This window comes from Mandrillus leucophaeus, unplaced genomic scaffold (genome assembly GCF_000951045.1).
Source record: "Mandrillus leucophaeus isolate KB7577 unplaced genomic scaffold, Mleu.le_1.0 Scaffold1235, whole genome shotgun sequence".
NCBI classification, from domain to species: Eukaryota; Metazoa; Chordata; class Mammalia; order Primates; family Cercopithecidae; genus Mandrillus; species Mandrillus leucophaeus.
This window is the reverse complement of record NW_012100710.1, coordinates 545,169-565,310: the sequence shown is the minus strand read 5'-3', so window position 1 is coordinate 565,310 and position 20,142 is coordinate 545,169. Positions and strand designations below refer to the sequence as shown.

Below are 20,142 nucleotides of genomic sequence, written 5' to 3'. Positions count from 1 at the left end.
GATGGTAGTTTCTTTTGCTGTGCAGAAGCTCTTTAGTTTAATGAGATCCCATTTGTCAATTTTGGCTTTTGCTGCCGTTGCTTTTGGTGTTTTGTATTCAGTCTTAAATTAAAAAATCTTTAACTTGATAATGGGCAAATATCTGAGTTTTGGATCATGTCCTCTAGAAACCATATGCTATATAATTATGTACTATAAAGTATTAATGTATACAGTATAATGGATCATGTGCCATGTGCTTTTCAAACTAATCATACATAAAACAAGCATTTATTGAAAATATCTGACAAACTCATCTTTTATTTTTGATGTGTGTGTGTGTGTGTTTTATTTAACAGGGATTTGGGGAATTATTTGAGAAAGCAAAACAAAACAATAGCAATAGAAAAACTTCTAATGATGATGACAGCCTCTTCTTCAGTAATTTCTCACTTCTTGGTACTCCTGTCCTGAAAGATATTAATTTCAAGATAGAAAGAGGACAGTTGTTGGCGGTTGCTGGATCCACTGGAGCAGGCAAGGTAGTCTCTTTTATTCTTCACTATTAAGAACTTAATTTGATATCCATGTCTCTTTTTTTTTCTAGTTTGTCTGTAGTGCTGTAAAGTATTTTTGGAGAAATTCTTACATGAGCATTAGGAGAATGTATGGGTATAATGTCTCGTATAATAGAAATTACTCCACTGATAATTTACTCTAGTTTTTATTTCCTCATATTATTTTCCGTGGCTTTTTCTTCTACATATTTATATTTTGCATCACATTCAACACTGTATCTTGCACATGGCAAGCATTCACTAACTTTATTGAATAAACGAATCATCCATTTTACCCAGTCTTCACCAGAACAGACATTTTTTCGGAGCCAGTCCAGGAAAATCATCACTTACATTTTGCCTCAATAACCACATGAGCAAAAGGTCCCCATTTTTGTTAACATTAGAGTTTTCAGAATAGATTTAGATTTGCTTATGATATATTATAAGGAAAAATTATTTAGTGGGATAGTTTTTTGAAGAAATACATAGGAATGTTAATTTATTCAGTGGTCAACCTCTTCTCCATATCCCACCCTAAGAACAACTAAACCGGGCATATTTGGAGACACATCTGAAAAAAACTAGTAGATTAGAAAGAAAACAGTGCAAAAGGACCAAACTTTATTGTCAGGAGAAGAGAAGACTTTGTAGTGATCTTTAAGAACATAACCCATTGTGTAGATAATGATAAACACTTGCTGTCTTTTACTATTGAGAAAATAAATTTAAAAGACATGAAAGAATCAAATTAGAGATGAGAAAGAGCTTTCTAGTATTAGAATGGGCTATAGGGCAATAGGTATTTGCTGCAGAAGTCTATAAAATTGTTCCTTGTTCCCATTTGACTGTCATTTTAGCTGTGGTACTTCATAGAAATGTAAGAAAAAGTTTAGTGATCTCTTGAAGCTTTGCAAAATACTTTCTAGAATTATACCCAATAATCTAAGTCAAACAGAAAAAGAAAGAAAGAGAGGAAGGAAGAAAGAAGGAAATGAGGAAGAAAGGAAGTAGGGAGGAGGGAAGGAAAGAAGGAGGGAAGTAAGAGGGAAGCAGTGCTACTGCTGTAGGTAAAAATGTTAATGAAAATAGAAATTAAGAAAGACTCCTGAAAGGCGATTATTTATCAATATCTAAGATGAGGAGAACCATATTTTGAAGAATTGAATATGAGACTTGGGAAACAAAATGCCACAAAAAATTTCCAGTCAATAAATTTGGTGTCAGGCTGGGTACAGTGGCTCACACCCATAATCCTAGCACTTTTGGAGGCAGAGGCAGGTGAATTACTTGAGTCCAGGAGTTTGAGACCAGCCTGGGCAACATGGCAAACCCCATCTCTACAAAAAATACAAACAAACAAACAAAAAAATAGCTGGGTGTGGTGGTGTGTGCCTGTAGTCCCAGCTACTTGGGAGGCTGAGGTGGGAGGATCACGTGAGCCTGAGAGGTGGAGACTGCGGTGAGCCATGATTGCATCACTGCACTCTAGCCTAGGTGATAGGCTAAAAAAAAAAAAAAAAAAAAAAAAAAAAAAAAAAAAAATTGGTGTTCACAATGATAATAATACAATTTGGTTGTTTCTCTCTCCAGTTGTTTTCCTACATATGAAACAGGCTTTTAAAATAAAATAGCTGGAATTGTGCATGTTTTCTTACATAAACATTTTCTTTCTTAATATGTTATTATTTTTCTTCTGTACTTGTGTATTATTACTAGCAGTTTCACTATTAAAAAATTATACCATAGGAGGGGCTGATACTAAATAAGTTAACAATGATCTAAACAAGGATGTTTATGAAAAGGTAGTAATTGTGTTTCATAGAATTTTTAAAATTAATTCTGCATATGTCTTCAAGATCAATTCTATGATAGACGTGCAAAAATAGCTTTGGAATTACAAATTCCAAGACTTACTGGTAATTAAATGTCAGGCAGTTTTATTAAAAATTGATGAGCAGATAATTACTGGCTGACATTACAATTGCATCTTATGGGAAGCAGCTATGAAGGCAGAGTCAGAGGAAAGCAGTGGTCCCTTGGGAATATTTAAAAACTTCTGAGAAATGGAGTTTACCAGCTCAATCTAGGAGGTTGCCTTTTAGTAGTATTAGGAATGGAGCACTTTATAGTTGTTTTTTTTGGACAAAAGATCTAGCTAAAATATAAGATTGAATAATTGAAAATATTAACATTTTAATTTAAATCTTACCCACTCAATACAATTTGGTAATTTGTATCAGAAATAACCTAATAATTCTTCTACTTCTATAACTTACTCTAATATGTTTGCAGAGATTTTATGTAAAGCTCTTCTTCAATATAACATTGCTTTCAGGAGCCAAAAATTGGGTGGGAGGAGTCTCATAAATGTTGAATAATAGGAGTTTGATTAGATAAATTTTGGTGTAGTTCTATAATGGCATGCTATTCAGCCAATAAAAGGGCTCTTAAAGAATGACTGTGACAGATGTATATGATATACTCTTAAGTGAATAAAGAGTTACAAAATGTTATGTGCAAGTTACAAAATGTTATGTACATTATGATCCATTTTTCATAAAATCACATGTGTATGTATATATGTGTCTGGAAGGATAAATTTATCAAGTTGTTATCTGTGAAATTTTGGGTATATTTTATATTTCTAGATTTTCTGTTACTTTGTTACTTTGCTGATAAAGTAATAACGTTGTTGACTTTTATCACTCTCCCCTATTCATAATCATCTAGGCTGCAAAGGGACCATGTCTTCTTTATTTTTATATTCCAAGGACTGTCAACAAGTGCCTAGCACTTGACAGGTGTTTTATAGAAATTTAACTGAATATCTTTAGGAAATAGATTTTTGTTTGTAGTTGTTCTAGTCTACATTAAGTGTCTTGCACTTATGAAACTTCCTTGAATTATTTTAGTGAAGCAATATTAGTATAGAATTTTGCATCACAGGATGCTCTTGAGTGAAAGCTGGCTTGTGGCATCTCACCAGTGTGTGGGAAGTTTCAGTCCTTCTGTTGTCCACATCACAGCTGAAGCAGTGCTGTTGCTGACAATTCCTGACACCACCTTGTCTCTATTATCTATCATTGCCTCACTATGGCACTGAGTTTTAGCTTATTCTTGTAATAACTGGAACTCATATGTATAGAATAAGCTATTAGCTCATGTTTTTGCTTGCTTTTCATACAGAATACATGTCTGCAAAGAGTTTTATCAATGTTTTGGATTTTTGGGAGATATGAAGTTAAATTCATCATTGAACATATATACATACACACACACATATGTATAGACATGATACATGATTTATTTTATTTAATTTTTAAAATTTTATTCTTTTTAGAGATAGGGTCTTACTCTATCACCAAGGCTAAACTTCAGTGGTGTGATCACAGCTCACTGTAACCTTGAACTCCTGGCTCAAGTGACCTTTCTGCTTCAACCTCCCAAAGTGCTGGGATTATAAGCATGAGCCACTGTGTCTGGTCCAATATGTATATATATATTTTTAACCTGGATCATCACTATATTGTGTTTGGGTTCATAAAGCTGTACTATGTGAAAATATCACTTCTAGTTTTAATTTTGTGCAAAACAATTTTATATAGAAATGAGGTAATTTAGATTTTTTTCCACATAATAAGAATTATAAAATTTACTGAAACAAATATCAAAAAGATATCTGTTACTTGACCTTCCTTTCTTCTGAATATATTTTAGGTGATATTATTAAAATTTAAAAATGAAAATTAAAATATATAAAAAGTTGAAAATTCTTCCTCTCTTTACTGTCTCTCATTTGTCCATTTTCCATTCTACTGCATTCCCTCATCCAACCAAGGTAGCCAACCTGGGTAATTTTTTTTAGTATCTCTCCAGAGATGTTTATATATATATACACATATACACACACACACATATATACATATATATAATCAATATATATTTTTATTGTTCCCCACCTCTCTTTTTATGTAACAATATGCAGAGTTTTGTTTCTTGCTTTTCCCACTATCTTGGACAACTTTCCATATTCAAAGCACAGAGGACTTACACATACATACACACTGCTGAATTTGTGTCTCTCCCCTGCCATTCATATGTTGAAATCCTAACTCCTAAGGTGATGGTATTGCAGGGTGGGGCCTTTGGGAGGTGATTAGTCCTTGAGTGTGGAGTTCTTAGTAAATGAGATGAGTGTCTTTATAAAAGAAGCCTTAGAGAGACCCTCACCCCTTAGAGACAACCTCACCCCTTAGAGAGAACCTCACCCCTTTCTGTCATGTGAGAACACAGCAGGAAGACAGCTGGCCATCCAGGAATCAGGAGTCTCTTAGCAGACCCAATCTGCTGGCACCTTGATCTTGGACTTCCCAGCCTCCAGAACTGTGAGATATAAATTCCTGTTGTTTATAAGTCACACAGTTCATGGTATTTTGTTATAGCAGCCTGAACAAGGACATACATACACACACACACACACACACATTTAAATAGATGCATGGTATTCTATCATATGGATGAATATTCTATGATAAAATGAATCACTATTGATTGACATTTGGGTTGTTTCCAATATTTTGTTAACACAAAGAACAGCACTATAAATAACTTTATATACATACCATTTAGCACATCTGCAATTGTATCAGTAGGCTTCCTATAAGTGGTCAAGCATTTGTGTACTTGTGATTTTGGTAGATGTTGTCAAATGTCCTTCCCTGAAACTTGTACCAATTCATACTCATGCCATACACTCTATATAAGAGTGCTGATTTTCCCACAGTGTTACTAACAGATGATATTATCTAATTTTAAAAGTTTCTCCTCTTATAGAGAAAATAGTATGTCAAGGTATTTTTAATTTGCGTTTCTTTTATTATGAGTAGTGTAAGATATCATTTCAACTTATACACAGGAGGAATTTCCCTCTATATAAAGTGATCCTAGAATCATAATGAAAAATATCACTGACTCATTAGGAAAATGTACAAAACATTGAACAGATATTTCATCAAAAATAAAAATATAAGTGGCCTTTAAACATTGAAAGGTAACATTTGAACAAAGACTTGCAGGAGTTGAGGGATTAGGGAATGTAGACTCTGGGAAGAGTCTTCAAAGTAGCAGGTGAAGCAAGTGCAAAGCTTTCAGATGGGACTAACTATACCCGTCTGGTTTGAAGAACAGTAAGGAGGTCACTGAGGCTGGCATAGAGTAAGACAGGAAGGGTAGAATACTGTCAGAGAAGTAATCAGCGGTGGAGGTAGGGGGTAGACCATAAAGTCCTTCATAAAGAGTAAGGCTTTTTTCTCTGGGTGAGATTAGAGGCCACCAGAGAGTTTTAAACAGAAGTAACAGGGCCACTTTGGCTAATGTTTTTAGGCTATTCTATAGGGAGACAAGGGAGGAAGCAAGGAGATGAGTTAGGAGTCTATTGTGCCAATTCAGGCAAGTGATGATGGTGGCTTGATCCAGGTAGTGGTGGAAGTAGTATAGTAGGAAGTGATCAGATTCAGGACATGCTTTGAAGGAAGATCCAATAGAATTAATGGATAAGTTGAACAATGGTATATGAGAAAATTCATAGAGGAGTCAAAGATGATTCCAAGCTTTCTGGACTGAGTAACTGGAAGGATAAAGGTGCCATTTACAAGAAAGATAATGGGAGAAACAGGTTTTGAACGGAGCTTGGTTTGGGGATATTAAGTTTGAAATGCCTATTTGACATCCAAATAAAGATGTTAGTTGGATGTACAAGTCTAGTTTCAAGGAAGAGGGGGCTGGTAGTGTGAAGATGGGGCTGGATGAGATTCCAAAGGAAAGAGGGTTGATAAGAAGAGAAAGGGGTCTAGGGGTTAGCCTAAGGGCATTCTAAGTATTTGAGGTTAGGGAGGTGGGTGAAGAAAATCCAATAAAATAAAAGTCTGAGAAGATAAAGCTAGTGAATGAATGTGGCATCCTGGAACCAAACTGATGTCAAGGAGAAGGGTGTTATCAGCAAGGTCAAATGCTCATTCATCAAGTAAGATGAAACTGTGATAATTAACCAGTGTCTTTTGAAATACAGAGATAACTCGTGACTTAATGAAAGCAATAGTAAAGAAGGTCAGACTTGACCAGAATGAAATTAGAAAGAATAAGAGGAAAGAAAAGACGAAATACAGACCACCCTTGATGCCTTATTCTTTTGATATACTCTTGGTGTCCACTTGCTAATACAATTGACCCTTAAACAATACAGGCTTGAACTGCATGGGTACACTTATTTGTGAACTTTTTTTCAACTAATACATTGGAAAAATTTTGGGAGATTTTTGACAATTTGAAAAAACTCACAAACTATGTAGGCTACAAATATTGAGAAAATTAAGAAAAAGTAAGATATGCCATGAATGCACAAGATATATGTAGACACTAGCCTATTTTATCATTTATTACTATAAAATACACACAATCTACTATAAAAAGTTAAAATTTATCAAAACTTAACACACACTAACCCTTACCCTACCTGGCACCATTCGCAGTCAAGAAAAATGTAAACAAACATAAAAATATAGTATTAAACCATAACTGCATAAAACTAACTGTAGTACATATGGTACTACTGTAATAATTTGGTAGCCACTTCCTGTTGCTATTACGGTAAGCTCAAGCGTTGCGGGTAGCCATTTAAAACACCACGTGATGCTAATCATCTCTATGTGAGCAGTTCTTTCTCCAGTAAATTGCATATTGCAGTAAAAAGTGATCGCTAGTGATTCTCGCATATTTTTCATCATGTTTAGTGCAATGCCATAAACCTTGAATAACATCAAGCAATCCATACAAAGTGCCACTAGTGATGCTGTGAGTGCTCCCAGGAAGCACGGAAAAGTTGAAACAGTACAAGGAAAAAGTTGAATTGCTTGGTATTTACTATATATTGAGGTCTGCAGCTACAGTTGCCTGCAATTTCAAGATAAATGAACCCAGTATAAAGAGTACTGTAATAAAAGAAAATAAAATGTGAAACCATCAGTGCAGCTATGCCAGCAGGTGTGAAGACCTTGCACTTATTCAAAAATACAAACTATGAAATATGCGTTAACATAGTATGTTAACTATGAAATATGTGTTAATATGTTAACTGTGAAATATGTGCTAACATAATATGTTAACTGTGAAATATGTGTTAACATAATATGTTAACTGTGAAATATGTGTTAACATAATATGTTTATGTTATCGGTAAGGTTTCCAGTCAACAATAGGCCAGTAGTAGTTAAGTTTTTGTGGAGTCAAAAATTATATGTGGATTTTTGACTACACAGTGAGTTGGCACCCCAACCTTCATGTTGATAAAGGGTCAACGGTATATTATTTATTTTTTGTATTTATATTCATAAATAAGATTAAATCTATATTCCCAAGCAATCTTCATAAGATTTTGTTGTTATTATTATTATTATTATTGAGACGGAGTCTTACGCCTTGTCGCCAGGCTGGAGCACAATGGTGCGATCTCGGCTCACTGCAACCTCTGCCTCCCGGGCTCAAGCAATTCTCCTGCCTCAGCTTCCCAAGTAGCTGGGACTACAGGCACGCGCAACCACATCGGCTAATTTTTGTATTTTTAGTAGAAACGGGGTTTCACCATGTTGGCCAAGATGGTCTTGATATCTTGACCTCGTGAACCGCCCGTCTCGGCCTCCCAAAGTGCTGGGATTACAGGCGTGTGCCACCGCACCCGGCCATTAATATTGTTACCCAATAAAAAAAATCTGGAAGCTTGTCTTCTTTTCCCCTGATTCTGTAACAGTTTAAATAGCACTGGAGTTACCTGTTTTGAATTTTCTTTTTTCCCAAGCGGCCCCCTATGAGTTTTCTCTCTGTTTTATTTATTTCAATTTTTATATTGTATTTTTGCAACTCCTTTGATGATACTTTTCTTCTTGATTAGGTTTCTACTAAAACCAAACAAGCTTTCCATGAATTAGCTTTTAGATTTACTTATTAGTTTAATTGTTCTGTTTTATCGTTATATCAACTGTTCTGTTGTATCTGTTGTATCGTTAAATTTTATAATTATAAATTATACAATTTATAAGTTTATCTTTATTAATTATTCTATTTTTCTTCTGCTTTTTTGTTGTTTTTCTAGTTTTTGAGTTAGATGTTTGATACTTTTTTAAAAAGTTGTGCATTTTCCTCTGGGTAATACTTTAGCTATGTATTATGGATTCTGGTATATAGTGTTTCTATTACATTGTTTTCTAGAAAATCTGTAGCTTTGTTTTATATTTGTTTCCTCTTTGACCTAAGATATCCTAAGGGAAAGTTTAACATTTTCCAGAAAGAAAACAAATTTTCTTTGTTTTCCAAGAATGTTGTTCAAATTATTTCTACTTCTTGGAATTTTTATCATTTTTGTGTATCCAGTAAATAGTCAATAATTGTACTTGCTCTCTGACCACATAAAAGAATGTATTTGTGTAATTTCTATTAATAGATTAGAGTTCAACTCAGATATTAAATGTACATCATTATTCATGATATTTAGGTCTTCTACATCTTCACTTATCTTTTTTCTGCTTGCTTTGTCATTAACAAAGTTGAATTAAAAGCTTCAACTACATACGTTTCTCCCTGTTATTCCTTATCAGTTCTATAATTTTTACTTCAAGAATATTGCTTTTTAAACATAATGTGTAGATACTTATAATTACACTCTAGCATTATAAAGATCCTTTTCTTTTTCATTGAATGTATTTGGGCCTACATATATATGTCTAACATGAAAATTATAGTCCTTTTTTTTGTTTCTTTGTTTGTATTTACAGTTTTAAGTTCCATTTTCAACCTTTATGCATTCTTTGCTTTAGTTGTGTCTCTTTTAGTTAGCATAAAGTTAGGTTTGTCTTTAATTTCATCTGAAGTCTTTTCCTCTTAATAGATGGGTTAAGCCAATTGAAAAATAAAACTGACTTACATACTTTTATGTCAAGTATGTCCTCCACAAATATTTTTGAATAGATTGGCTAATATACTTTGGAATTTGTTTAAAAAAGGTTTTTTAAAAAAAATTGTGGTGAAATGTACATAACATAAAATTTATCATTTTAACCATTTTTAAGGGTATAGCTCTGTGGCATAAAGTATACTCACATAGTTGTGCAACTGTCACCTCCTTTTGATTTTTGTTTACTAATTTTGTAAATTTGTTTCATCTGAGTTGTCTTACTATGTTTTGTTATATGTTTTTCTTTCCTTTGTTATGAAGTCACTGTATTGTCTGTAAACTATGTGTATCTGTGAGTGTGTGTGTATATGTGTGTATTATGGCTTTTAAAAAAGTCTGTATTTGTGTTCCAGTGGCAATAATTATACTAATAACTTTATGTTAAATTTTTCATTCTATATGACCCTAGTTCACTAATATGAGCTCTGATAAAATCAGTGCTTTTTCAAGGTTAGGAGATCGAGACTAGGAGATCGAGATCATCCTGGCTCACACGGTGAAACCCCGTCTCTACTAAAAATACAGAAAATTAGCCGGGCGTGGTGGTGGGTGCCTGTAGTCCCAGCTACTCAGGAGGCTGAGGCAGGAGAATGGCGTGAACCCAGGAGGTGGAGCTTGCAGTGAGCCGAGATTGCACCACTGCACTCCAGCCTGGGCGACAGAGACTCCGTCTGAATAAATAAATAAATAAATAAATAAATAAATAAATATATAAATCAGTGCTTTTTCTTCCTCTGCTACCTCCTTTCCTTCTACTCAATTTTAGTCAGTAGTAGTATCTTTTTTCAGATTTATCGTTGTATTGTTAAATCTGCTTATGCTTCTGTTACTTTGTTTATTAGCTTTAAATGATACCTTTTGATTTTCAGCTTTTCTTGATAAAGTAATCAGCAAATTTCCTTTACACTCCACACTTACACCCCATTTCCTTTGTTTATTTGGTTTTTACTGCTAACTTTTCTTATTGTTGGGCATATAACAGTTCTTCAACTCTAATTCTGTCATTAGTTTTAATTTTTGTTCACAGTTATATAAATCTTTGTTCACTGATAGTCCTTTTGTACTATCATCTCTTAGATGAGTGTATAGTCCAAGAAAAGCTCATGGGAAAAATATTACCTGAATACATCTCTATTACCTAATCTCTACCTAGTAAGATGAAGATAATGAATCTACTTCGTAGGATTTCTGTGAAGATTAAATAAATTAATATAGTTAAAGCACATAGAACAGCACTCAACACAGAGTGAGCACTCAGCAACTGTTAGCTGTTACTAACCTTTGCCATTCTTCTTCCAAACCTATTCCAACTATCTGAATCAGGTGCCCCTTCTCTGTGAACCTCTATCAAAATACTTGTCACACTATATTGTAATTGTCTCTTTTACTTTCTCTTGTATCTTTTGTGCTTAGCAGAGTACATGGAACAGGAAATATTTTAAATATTTTCAATCAAATTAGTTAATAGGATCTTTAAAAATAAGAATATACACTTCTGCTTAGGATGATAATTAGGGGCAAGTGAATCCTGAGCGTGATTTGATAATGACCAAATAATGATGGGTTGTATTTCCAGACTTCACTTCTAATGATGATTATGGGAGAATTGGAGCCTTCAGAGGGTAAAATTAAGCACAGTGGAAGAATTTCATTCTGTTCTCAGTTTTCCTGGATTATGCCTGGCACCATTAAAGAAAATATCATCTTTGGTGTTTCCTATGATGAATACAGATACAGAAGTGTCATCAAAGCATGCCAACTAGAAGAGGTAAGAAACTATGTGAAAAATTTTTTATTGTGCATATGAACCCTTCACACTACCCAAATTATATACTTGGCTCCATATTCAATCAGTCTACATATGCTTATGTTTCCTCTATGGGTAAGCTACTGTGAATGGATCAATTAATAAAACGCATGACCTATGCTTTAAGAAGCTTGCAAACACATAAAATAAATGCAATTTACTTTTTAAATAATGGGTTCATTTGATCACACTAAATGCATCTTATGAAATGGTGAGAATTTTGTTCATTCATTAGTGAGACAAATGTCCTCAGTGGTTATTTAAATGACATGCATATAAATGATATGTGGTATCTTTTTAAAAGGTACCACAAAATATGTGTCTTTAAAAATATACTGCAAAAATTATTAAGATGATTTTAATAATTTTAATAATACTATTGCCTAATGGAATGAGCATTGATCTGCCAGCAGAGAATTAGAGGGGTAAAATTGTGATGATATTGTATCCCTGGCTTTGAACAAATAACCATATAACTTCTAGTGACTGCGGTTGTTTGATGCAGAGGCAAAATGAAGATGATGCTATTACTCATTTCACAACAATATTGGAGAATGAGCTAATTATCTGAAAATTACATGGAGTATTCCAAGAGAAACCAGTATATGGATCTTGTGCTGTTCACTATGTAAATTGTGTGATGGTGGGTTCAGTAATTATTGCTGTAAATGTTAGGGCAGGGAATATGTTACTACGAAGTTTATTGGCAGTATACTCCAAACAGTATTTCTGATTCAAAAGCAATGTCTTTGATAGATGGCATTTGAAATTCCTTTATATAGTCTTTTATGAAAAAAATTGCAGAGAAAATAAAATGTAGTTAAAAATACAGTATCCAAAAAAATGGAAAAGGGCTAACTGTGGATTAGATAGAAATGGCAATTCTTACAAAAAGGGTTGCATTCTTATATGAATGGCTCTCCATGTATATACTCAGTCATTCAACAGTTTTTTTTAGAGCCCCATTCTTATTTTTTACACACTTTGAGAGCATAATGAAAAGAAAAGCTATCCTGCAAAAGTTTTGGACTTACTTCAGAGAGGATATACTTCACTCCTCAAAAGGCCTTCTTCCAGGAATAGTATTTCATAACCTGGAGGTTGGAAAAATCTGGATTTTATACAAAAAAATCTGAGTGTTTCTAGAGGACACAGATATTTGTCTAGGAGGGGACTAGGTTGTAGGAGTGGTAGTACCTTGCAAGATAAATCATGGGCTTTATTTACTTATGAGTGGAAAAGTTTTGGAAGGTGCCTTGCAGACTTTTTTTGTGTTAAGTATGTGTCTTCCCATAGAAATCAATTTATAAATGGTGGTTGGATTTCCTCAAATCGACCTTTAAAAGTATATTTAGCCAAAATATAACTTAAATATATTACTAGTAATAAATTTAGTACTGTGGGTCTCTCATTCTCAAAATGAGCATTTACTAATTTCTGAACACTGTGCTAGGTCCTGGGAATACTAAGTTGAATAAGACATAGTCTATTTTCTGAAGAGTTTATAGCAGAGGCCCCTGTATTAATAATGAAGGATTGTGTGGTATGTGAATAATATATCAATAAGGTTGTTAAAAATAATGAAAAAAGGAGAAGAGGAAGAACATTTTTTTTTTCTGATTGCATGGGCATCCTTAAAATTATTTTTGAAGTGTACAATTCAGTGTTTTTTTAGCATATTGACAGGGTTGTATGATCATCACCATATTTGTGGCCTCTTGAAAAGAAATCCTGTGCCCATTAGCATTCAATTACCATTCTTTGTAGCTAAGTCTTCCCCATTCCAGCTTTAAGCAATCACCCATCTACTTTCTGTCTCTATAAATTTGTCTCTTCTGGATGATAATATAATAGGAGTTTTTGTGCCTAAATAAGCTTCTAAAGAAGAAGAAGTTAAGGAATCATCATTCAGCAAATATTTATTAAGACTTGCTATATTTTATACAGTGTACTAAGAGTTGGAGATGAAAATATGTGTAGAACATGAATCATATACTTCAGGGGTTCGTGGACTGGTGGGAAAGACAAACATGTCAATAACAAATCAAACTGGTGATGTAATAGAAAATGACAGAGGCATTTTTACAGGAGTAAAAGGAGGTAGCATGGACTCTATCTGGGTCTGCATGATGTGAAGAGTAACCTCCTTACACAAAGAGGCACAAGGCTAATGTCCTCTGATACAATGATTCACCATGCAATTCTAAGGGTGACAAGAATGAAACTTAGGGCCTTGAAGGAATATTTTGATTAAGAGCTGCCAATAAAGTAGAGTGAAGATTAGATTGATGTGAAGAAGTAGGAGATTAATGAGTAAATGGTCACTGGCTTGTTGAGAAGATTAACTGAGATGTACATATAATGTACCTAACACAACGTCTTGTACAAAGTAGCTATTCAGTAGAGACTAGCTTGTATTATCTCCCTTTGAGGTGAAGAAAACTATTAGAAATAGTATTTCTATTACTGATAGTATTTCTTCTACTTATGCCTCCCTTTGAGGTGAAGAATACTGTTAGAAAACATGACATGGGAGAAATACTCCTGAGAGCCAGTTCTTGTTAGTGACTACTGTGCAGAAAAGATGGAGGTTGGTGTAATTACGGAGAAGGAAAGCCATGAAGCCAAAGAATTATGAAAAAGCATCAATATGAATTTTCATGATATGAATTATGAAAAAGCATCAATATGAATTATGAAAAAGCATCAATATGAATTTTATAACCACAAAGTGGTCACTTATGGTTATAAAAGGATGGTCACTTATAAATATGGTAGTTGTTCTGTGTGATACAATTTACAGAAGTTGGTATATCGTGTGGAAGAAAACCGCATAGAATCCTGAAGGTCTGAACTGTGGCCACACTGGCTCCATGCTCAAGAAATGGCAATGGGGTTGGGAGGTGATTCCACTTTATGTCCCTTTCAGACACATAAACATGACTTGTGTGAGTACCTTATGCCAGACACTATTCACTGTGTAGTGAGCATGGTGGGTATGAAACGACAACTTTATTGTCTTTTCTGTCAAAGAACTTGTAGGCTGGTTGGGGGAAGAGACCATTTCAATATGAAGTGCTGAGCTAGAGCTACCCTTAGGGCACTACAGAAGCCTAGTTGATGGTTTTTAGCCTGGCTGGACAGTTCAGGGATCTCTAAAATCAGATGCCTTGAAGACTGAGTCGAAGACAAAAAATATATTTTGGACAGAGGAAATTGTATGAACAGAAACACAGGACATGAAACTACTTGGTTGGTGCAGGGTATCATCAGGATAGAACCAGATAGAACCAGATAGAACCAGAGTGTAAATAAGCCAGAAGGCCATGTCATAGAGGCCTTGTATAGCAGTCTCAAGAATTTGATTATGGAGAACTTTCATCAGGGGATGATGTAATCAGCTTTGAAGTGTGGATATATCACTGACTGTGATAGTGAGGAGCAGAATTAAGGTGGACATGATTAGAAGCTTTGTGAATAGCAGAAAGAACATAGATTTTGAAAGCTGACAGACTTGGGTTACTGAAGAAAGTTACTTAACCTTGCTATGTCTTGAGTTTTATCCTCTGCAGTATGGGGATAATACTGCCTATTTTGTAGAGTTTAGTGGATTATTCTGGCATATATAATATAAAATAAAAGTTATTATTATTATTGATGGTACTATTTGCTATTCTGACTAGAAGGAGAAAGACTAATAGGAAGCTATTTCAGGAATCCGGATATGGTCATGATGGACAGGAAGAGACAAGAGTTATATATAGGAATTCTGGGAAGATAAGAAATGTCATGTTTATGTACTATTTGCATCCATCAGAAAAGGCATCAGGAAAAATGATCCTTCAGGAAAGAGTGATTTTTTTTCTTTAAGAAATTAGAAGAGGAGAGAAATTGGTTTGAGATTAAGGACTCCATGCATAACAAAAATTGGGAGGGAAGACAGGTAGAAATGCTATGGGGTTAGGAAGGAAAAATGCAGAGGTGAATTACTTAGAATTGAGACATCTGATCAAGACAGAGGAATCACAGCTTTTGCTAACGAAGTACTAGTGGAAGATGCCACTAGGTGAGGTTTAGTAAATAATTGTTGACTATAGGCTGCATTTAAAAAACTAAACAATTTATGCTTCTTCTTTGCCTAAGTGTCAAATAAAACATTCAGCTTTTTATTTCAAAGTATCTCTGAGTCCCTGTTCCCTTTTATGTTCTGCTGACTTTTGTAACTGATTTAGGCTTCCTTAGTCATCTTATGATAGAAAAAATCACCCAGGCATTTCCTACATTTCTTGTATTTTTAAAAAATGTAATGGATGTAATGAATTTTAAGCAAATGTAATGAATACAATGAGTAACTTAGTATATGCTGTTTTCTTCTCTATACTGAATGTTTCATATATGTTCTTTTCTATGCAACTACATGGTCAATTCCTTGAAAATATCAACTCCAAAATCTTTATTTTGGTATACTCCATGTAGCACATTGAGAGAGTATTAAACTCTTGTTGGATGATTGTTTCAGAAGTGTTTTGAAGTAGGCATGTCAGTTGCAAAAATTTTGCTCAGCAAATGTTGTTCTGTCTCACAGTCTCAAGATATTGAACAGATGATTACATGGTAGCATGTGATTGCTGGGAGTAACAGATAAAAGTAACTGAAAGTGCTCAGTTATCCTAACAGTGAAAATCAAAAGTGTCCCCTATTTTCAGTGACTTAAGAGTTTCCATTTTTGTGTCTTTGGTATTGTTGTTAAATAAGTGTTCTCACCTTTGAAAAGGCCAATAAGAATTCAATACACTATAATGCCTGTGTGCCAAATGAAGGTGCCCTTTTTTTTTTTAAGTGTGGAGGAGTTTTGATCATAAGAACTTGAAATACCTACAGAATCCTTTATGGTTAAGCAGCTGGTGCCAGCACAAGAATCCCTCAATATGTTCTCCATGAAGCCCTGTTCACCAAATGCAAACATTCATGATTCAGTATGTTTTCATTTTGACTGCCAAAGTTGATCTATTTCTTAATATATTACATCTAGACTTGGAACTGGAGATGAGAACAGAATATTATCTTCCTCATTTTTGTGTTTTTGTTCAACTCTAATGTCTGCAAAGCACTTGCGTATGTAATGATCCTTGATGTCATAGGAGCAGGCAGGTAAGTGTAAAGTTGTCTGGATAGGAGAAAGCACGCACAACATATTTCACATAGTTTTCTGATTTCAGTTTGTTTTTGGAAATTATTCACTCAGTGAGATAGCTTAAAGACGTTATCACGGGGAAGGGCATGGAGATAGTTCTGTGTTGATAGAAAACCTGTAATGTACAGCCATGAGTGACGAGTCAGGTTCGGATTCTTCACCTTCAGTCCTCCTCTTTCATAAACAGCTCCATGTTCTGTTTTACATTTTCTACTTTAAATATAGGTTATAGAAGAATGAATTTCTAGGCAAAGTGACACTTATTTTAAAATACTATTATGTATCCCTGTGCCCATTAACTTATCCTACCATTTTTCTTCCCCTGTGTCCAAACCACCTTTAGAATCTCCTAAATATTTGTAGCTTTTGTGAACAGCACTGGAGACTTTGCTAGTTTAAAAGGAGAAATCAACATAATTAAGCCCTAGTTAATACTTTTGGAACCACGTAATGGTCTTCTTTAAGTAAGTGTCTGTCATGACAGCCATTACATATACCTTATAATAAAAATTTATTTGCTGTGTAAGTTGAAGAAGGTAAAATCTGGATGTAGTTTCTAAACTCTGCTTGGCAGTTTTGTACTTAAGTCACTAGAAGAAAAAAAAATTGGGAGGGAAGCTGACAAGAGTGTACTGAAAGAAAAAAATACTTGGGAGGGAAATTGGCAAGAAGTATGAAAAAGCTTGGGAGGGAAGTAAGCAAATAAATGAGTTAATGACTGTTCTGGAAAATAAATTCTATCATGCAGATATCACATGACTGATTAAATTTGAATTTGACCTCCTGCTTTCCAGGTCTGGTAAAAACTAACCTGCAAGAACTTGAAATTTAACCTTTGAATGGTCAATCCACCACTGTAGGAGAATTTATGATCGTTCAGTTGGGAGAACTGAAAATAAAAAAGTACCATAGGAATTAACATTTGCATTCAGTAGCCAACACATAATGGACATCTAAAACAGGAATTTGAGGCCAGGTGTGGTGGCTCATGCCTGTAATAACAGCACTTTGGGAGGCCAAGGTGAGTGGATCACAGGAGGCCAGGATTTCAAGACCAGCCTACTAAAACACACACACACACACACACACACACACACACACACACACACACACACAAGCCAGGCATGGTGGTGCACATCTGTAGTCCCAGCTACTTGGGAGGCTGAGGCATGAGAATAGCTTGAACCCAGAAGACGGAGGTTGCTGTGAACTGAGATCGTGCCACTGCACTCTAACCTAGGTGACAGAGTGAGACTCTGTCTCAAAAATAAAATAAAACATATATTTGAAACACAATGAACTATGTCCCTTAAACAAGAATAAACATCACTAAATGACTGTACCTTGAACTACCTGTAATTTCTCCTGATAGGTAATTAAGCTTCAAAGCACTGACACTTATTTACTGTAATATGAAGCAGTAACTTTAAAAACAACAACGACAAAAAACTATTGAACCAGAACCAAACAGGAATGCTATAGCATTTTGTGAACTAAACTGCTATTTCATTTCATTTGAGCCCTGGAACTTGAAAATAAATGCTAGCTAACATCTGTGAACAGAACAGACCCATAAGCACTGTGCTAACCACCTTTCATGAACTGGTCATTAAATCCTCACTTTCCACTTGTCTAGTGACAGCTTCACTCGGAGTTTGCAGTCAAAGTGAAAACATGCTGAATTCCAAAAGTGTGAGCTGGGTTTTAGAAGTTAATCACAATTCTGAAACTAATTATTAGCTTAACAAATGAGAGTTCTTATGTCTTTAAAACCAAAATAGCCCTAAGTCTGTTCCTCCTAGTAAGATTTGGGTCAGTCAGTGGAACAGTAGTATATAAATATAATTATAGCTGTCTAGGAGCAAACTATCCTATGAATAGATAATAAAATTAAGACACTGAAGCCATGTTTTCATATTAAAACACAAAGTAAAACATCATTGTTTTCCAAAGGTAAAAGCCATACTGTATCATGATATATATATATATGCCCGATGTTTCAACCCTCTTGAAGAATTGAGATTCTTGACTCTACACTCTTAGCGTTTTCTATATTGAACAGACGTCTAATTTAAGGAGGTCAAGAGAAATCTTACACTTATTTTTTAATGGTACCTTAGACATAGAAGGAACCTTAGAAATCTCTGGCTGATTCTTTACATCTGCAGATGATCATGTCACTAGGCTTCTGACTCTATAGCCATAGAAAAATGTTCGTGAAGACCTTTCAGGAAGGGAATGTTGGTATTTCTAAAAATTGAGTACAAGTATTCTCTAGACAAAACAGCTCTTGAAATGGTAGATTGTATTCCCATTATTATATTTCAGAACCAAGACATTAATACCTACTTTTTATTTACCAGGTTTAGTTATTCTTGAATTAGATTTTATAAATTAAAGAAATAGATTTCAATAAATATCTGTTGAGTTCCTAGTATGGACACACTGTGTTTGGCACCAGGGATGTTGCCTGCAAGTATAACAGGAGTTCATATTTGTAATGAGTTTATGATTTACAGATATTTTGAGGGTGAAGATATATACATATATATGTGTATACATATATATACACACACACACATATATGTGTATACATATATATACACACACACATTCATTTAGTAGTATTTACTACTAAATATTTTATGAGTGCAAACTTTGAACTGGGGACTGGGTCAAACTCTAGGAACATATTTGATGACAAAGACATAATCCTGTCCTCAAGGAGCTTTCATTCTAGTAGAGAGGATGAAAACCAGTACAGTTTGGTAAGTTATATGATATTGGTTAATGTAGGGTTCTTATGTAAGTCTAGAGAAGTAGCATTTAATCTGGTCTTAGAAGGTCAGGAAAGGTTTCCTTGGAGGAAGTGACATTTAAGCTGAGAGAAGATGGATAAACAGGAGTCATCTGAGTGAACAACAGGGAGAACATTCCAGAAAGAGAACAAAATGTACAAGGCCTGATGCCAAGAGAGAACATTCATTACATTGGGGAACTATAGTCAGTTCTGTGTGGCTGGGATGTAGAATGAAATGAGCCTGGACCCAAGAGAGCACTTTGCCCTGTGGGGAAGCTGTAGATATTACAGTAAGGTTGGAGTCTGGAAAAGTTTGAAGAGGCCAAGTAAGATTCCTAAGTACCCATTGGATCAAGGTCCTTAATCTTACAAAAACTTATGCAAATAAATAATAAATAGATGACAACCCAATAATCAAAAATAGACAAACCATATAAGAAGAAAATGTATTAAAAATATTCAAAGCATTCAACATATACAAATGTGTTCAATCTGATATATAATGAAAGAAAAGTATAAAACAACATTGGGCATGACTAAATAACGGTATGAGGGAGCCTGAGGAGAGGCAGCATTTGAAATTTCAGTACGGAAGAGAAAAGGGGTGACTTACAGAACAAGGAGACAGAAACCATAGAACATGTTTGGATCCTTTTCATGTGGGGACCCTTTTCTGAAGTAGGATGAATACAAGTAATGTGTGTGGATGCAAATATGAGGTAGGATGTAATGAGAAGTTGAGCAAATTCATATTTAGTCATTCATTCAAAAATACTTAATTGAGCTATTGCTGTGTGGCAA

At 34.5% G+C, this 20,142-nt stretch overlaps 1 protein-coding gene across 1 annotated transcript in view; it reads left to right on the top strand.

Annotated features, from left to right (window-relative positions):
• Positions 1–20,142, top strand: part of CFTR (cystic fibrosis transmembrane conductance regulator (ATP-binding cassette sub-family C, member 7)) — a gene marked incomplete at its 5' end in the record, with an annotated part of 169,601 nt that overhangs the window by 46,953 nt on the left and 102,506 nt on the right. Inside the window, 2 exons of the mRNA XM_011971663.1 lie at positions 339–521; positions 11,117–11,308. Of these exons, the coding sequence (XP_011827053.1) occupies positions 339–521; positions 11,117–11,308 (375 nt within the window). The remainder of the gene's footprint in view (positions 1–338; positions 522–11,116; positions 11,309–20,142) is intronic.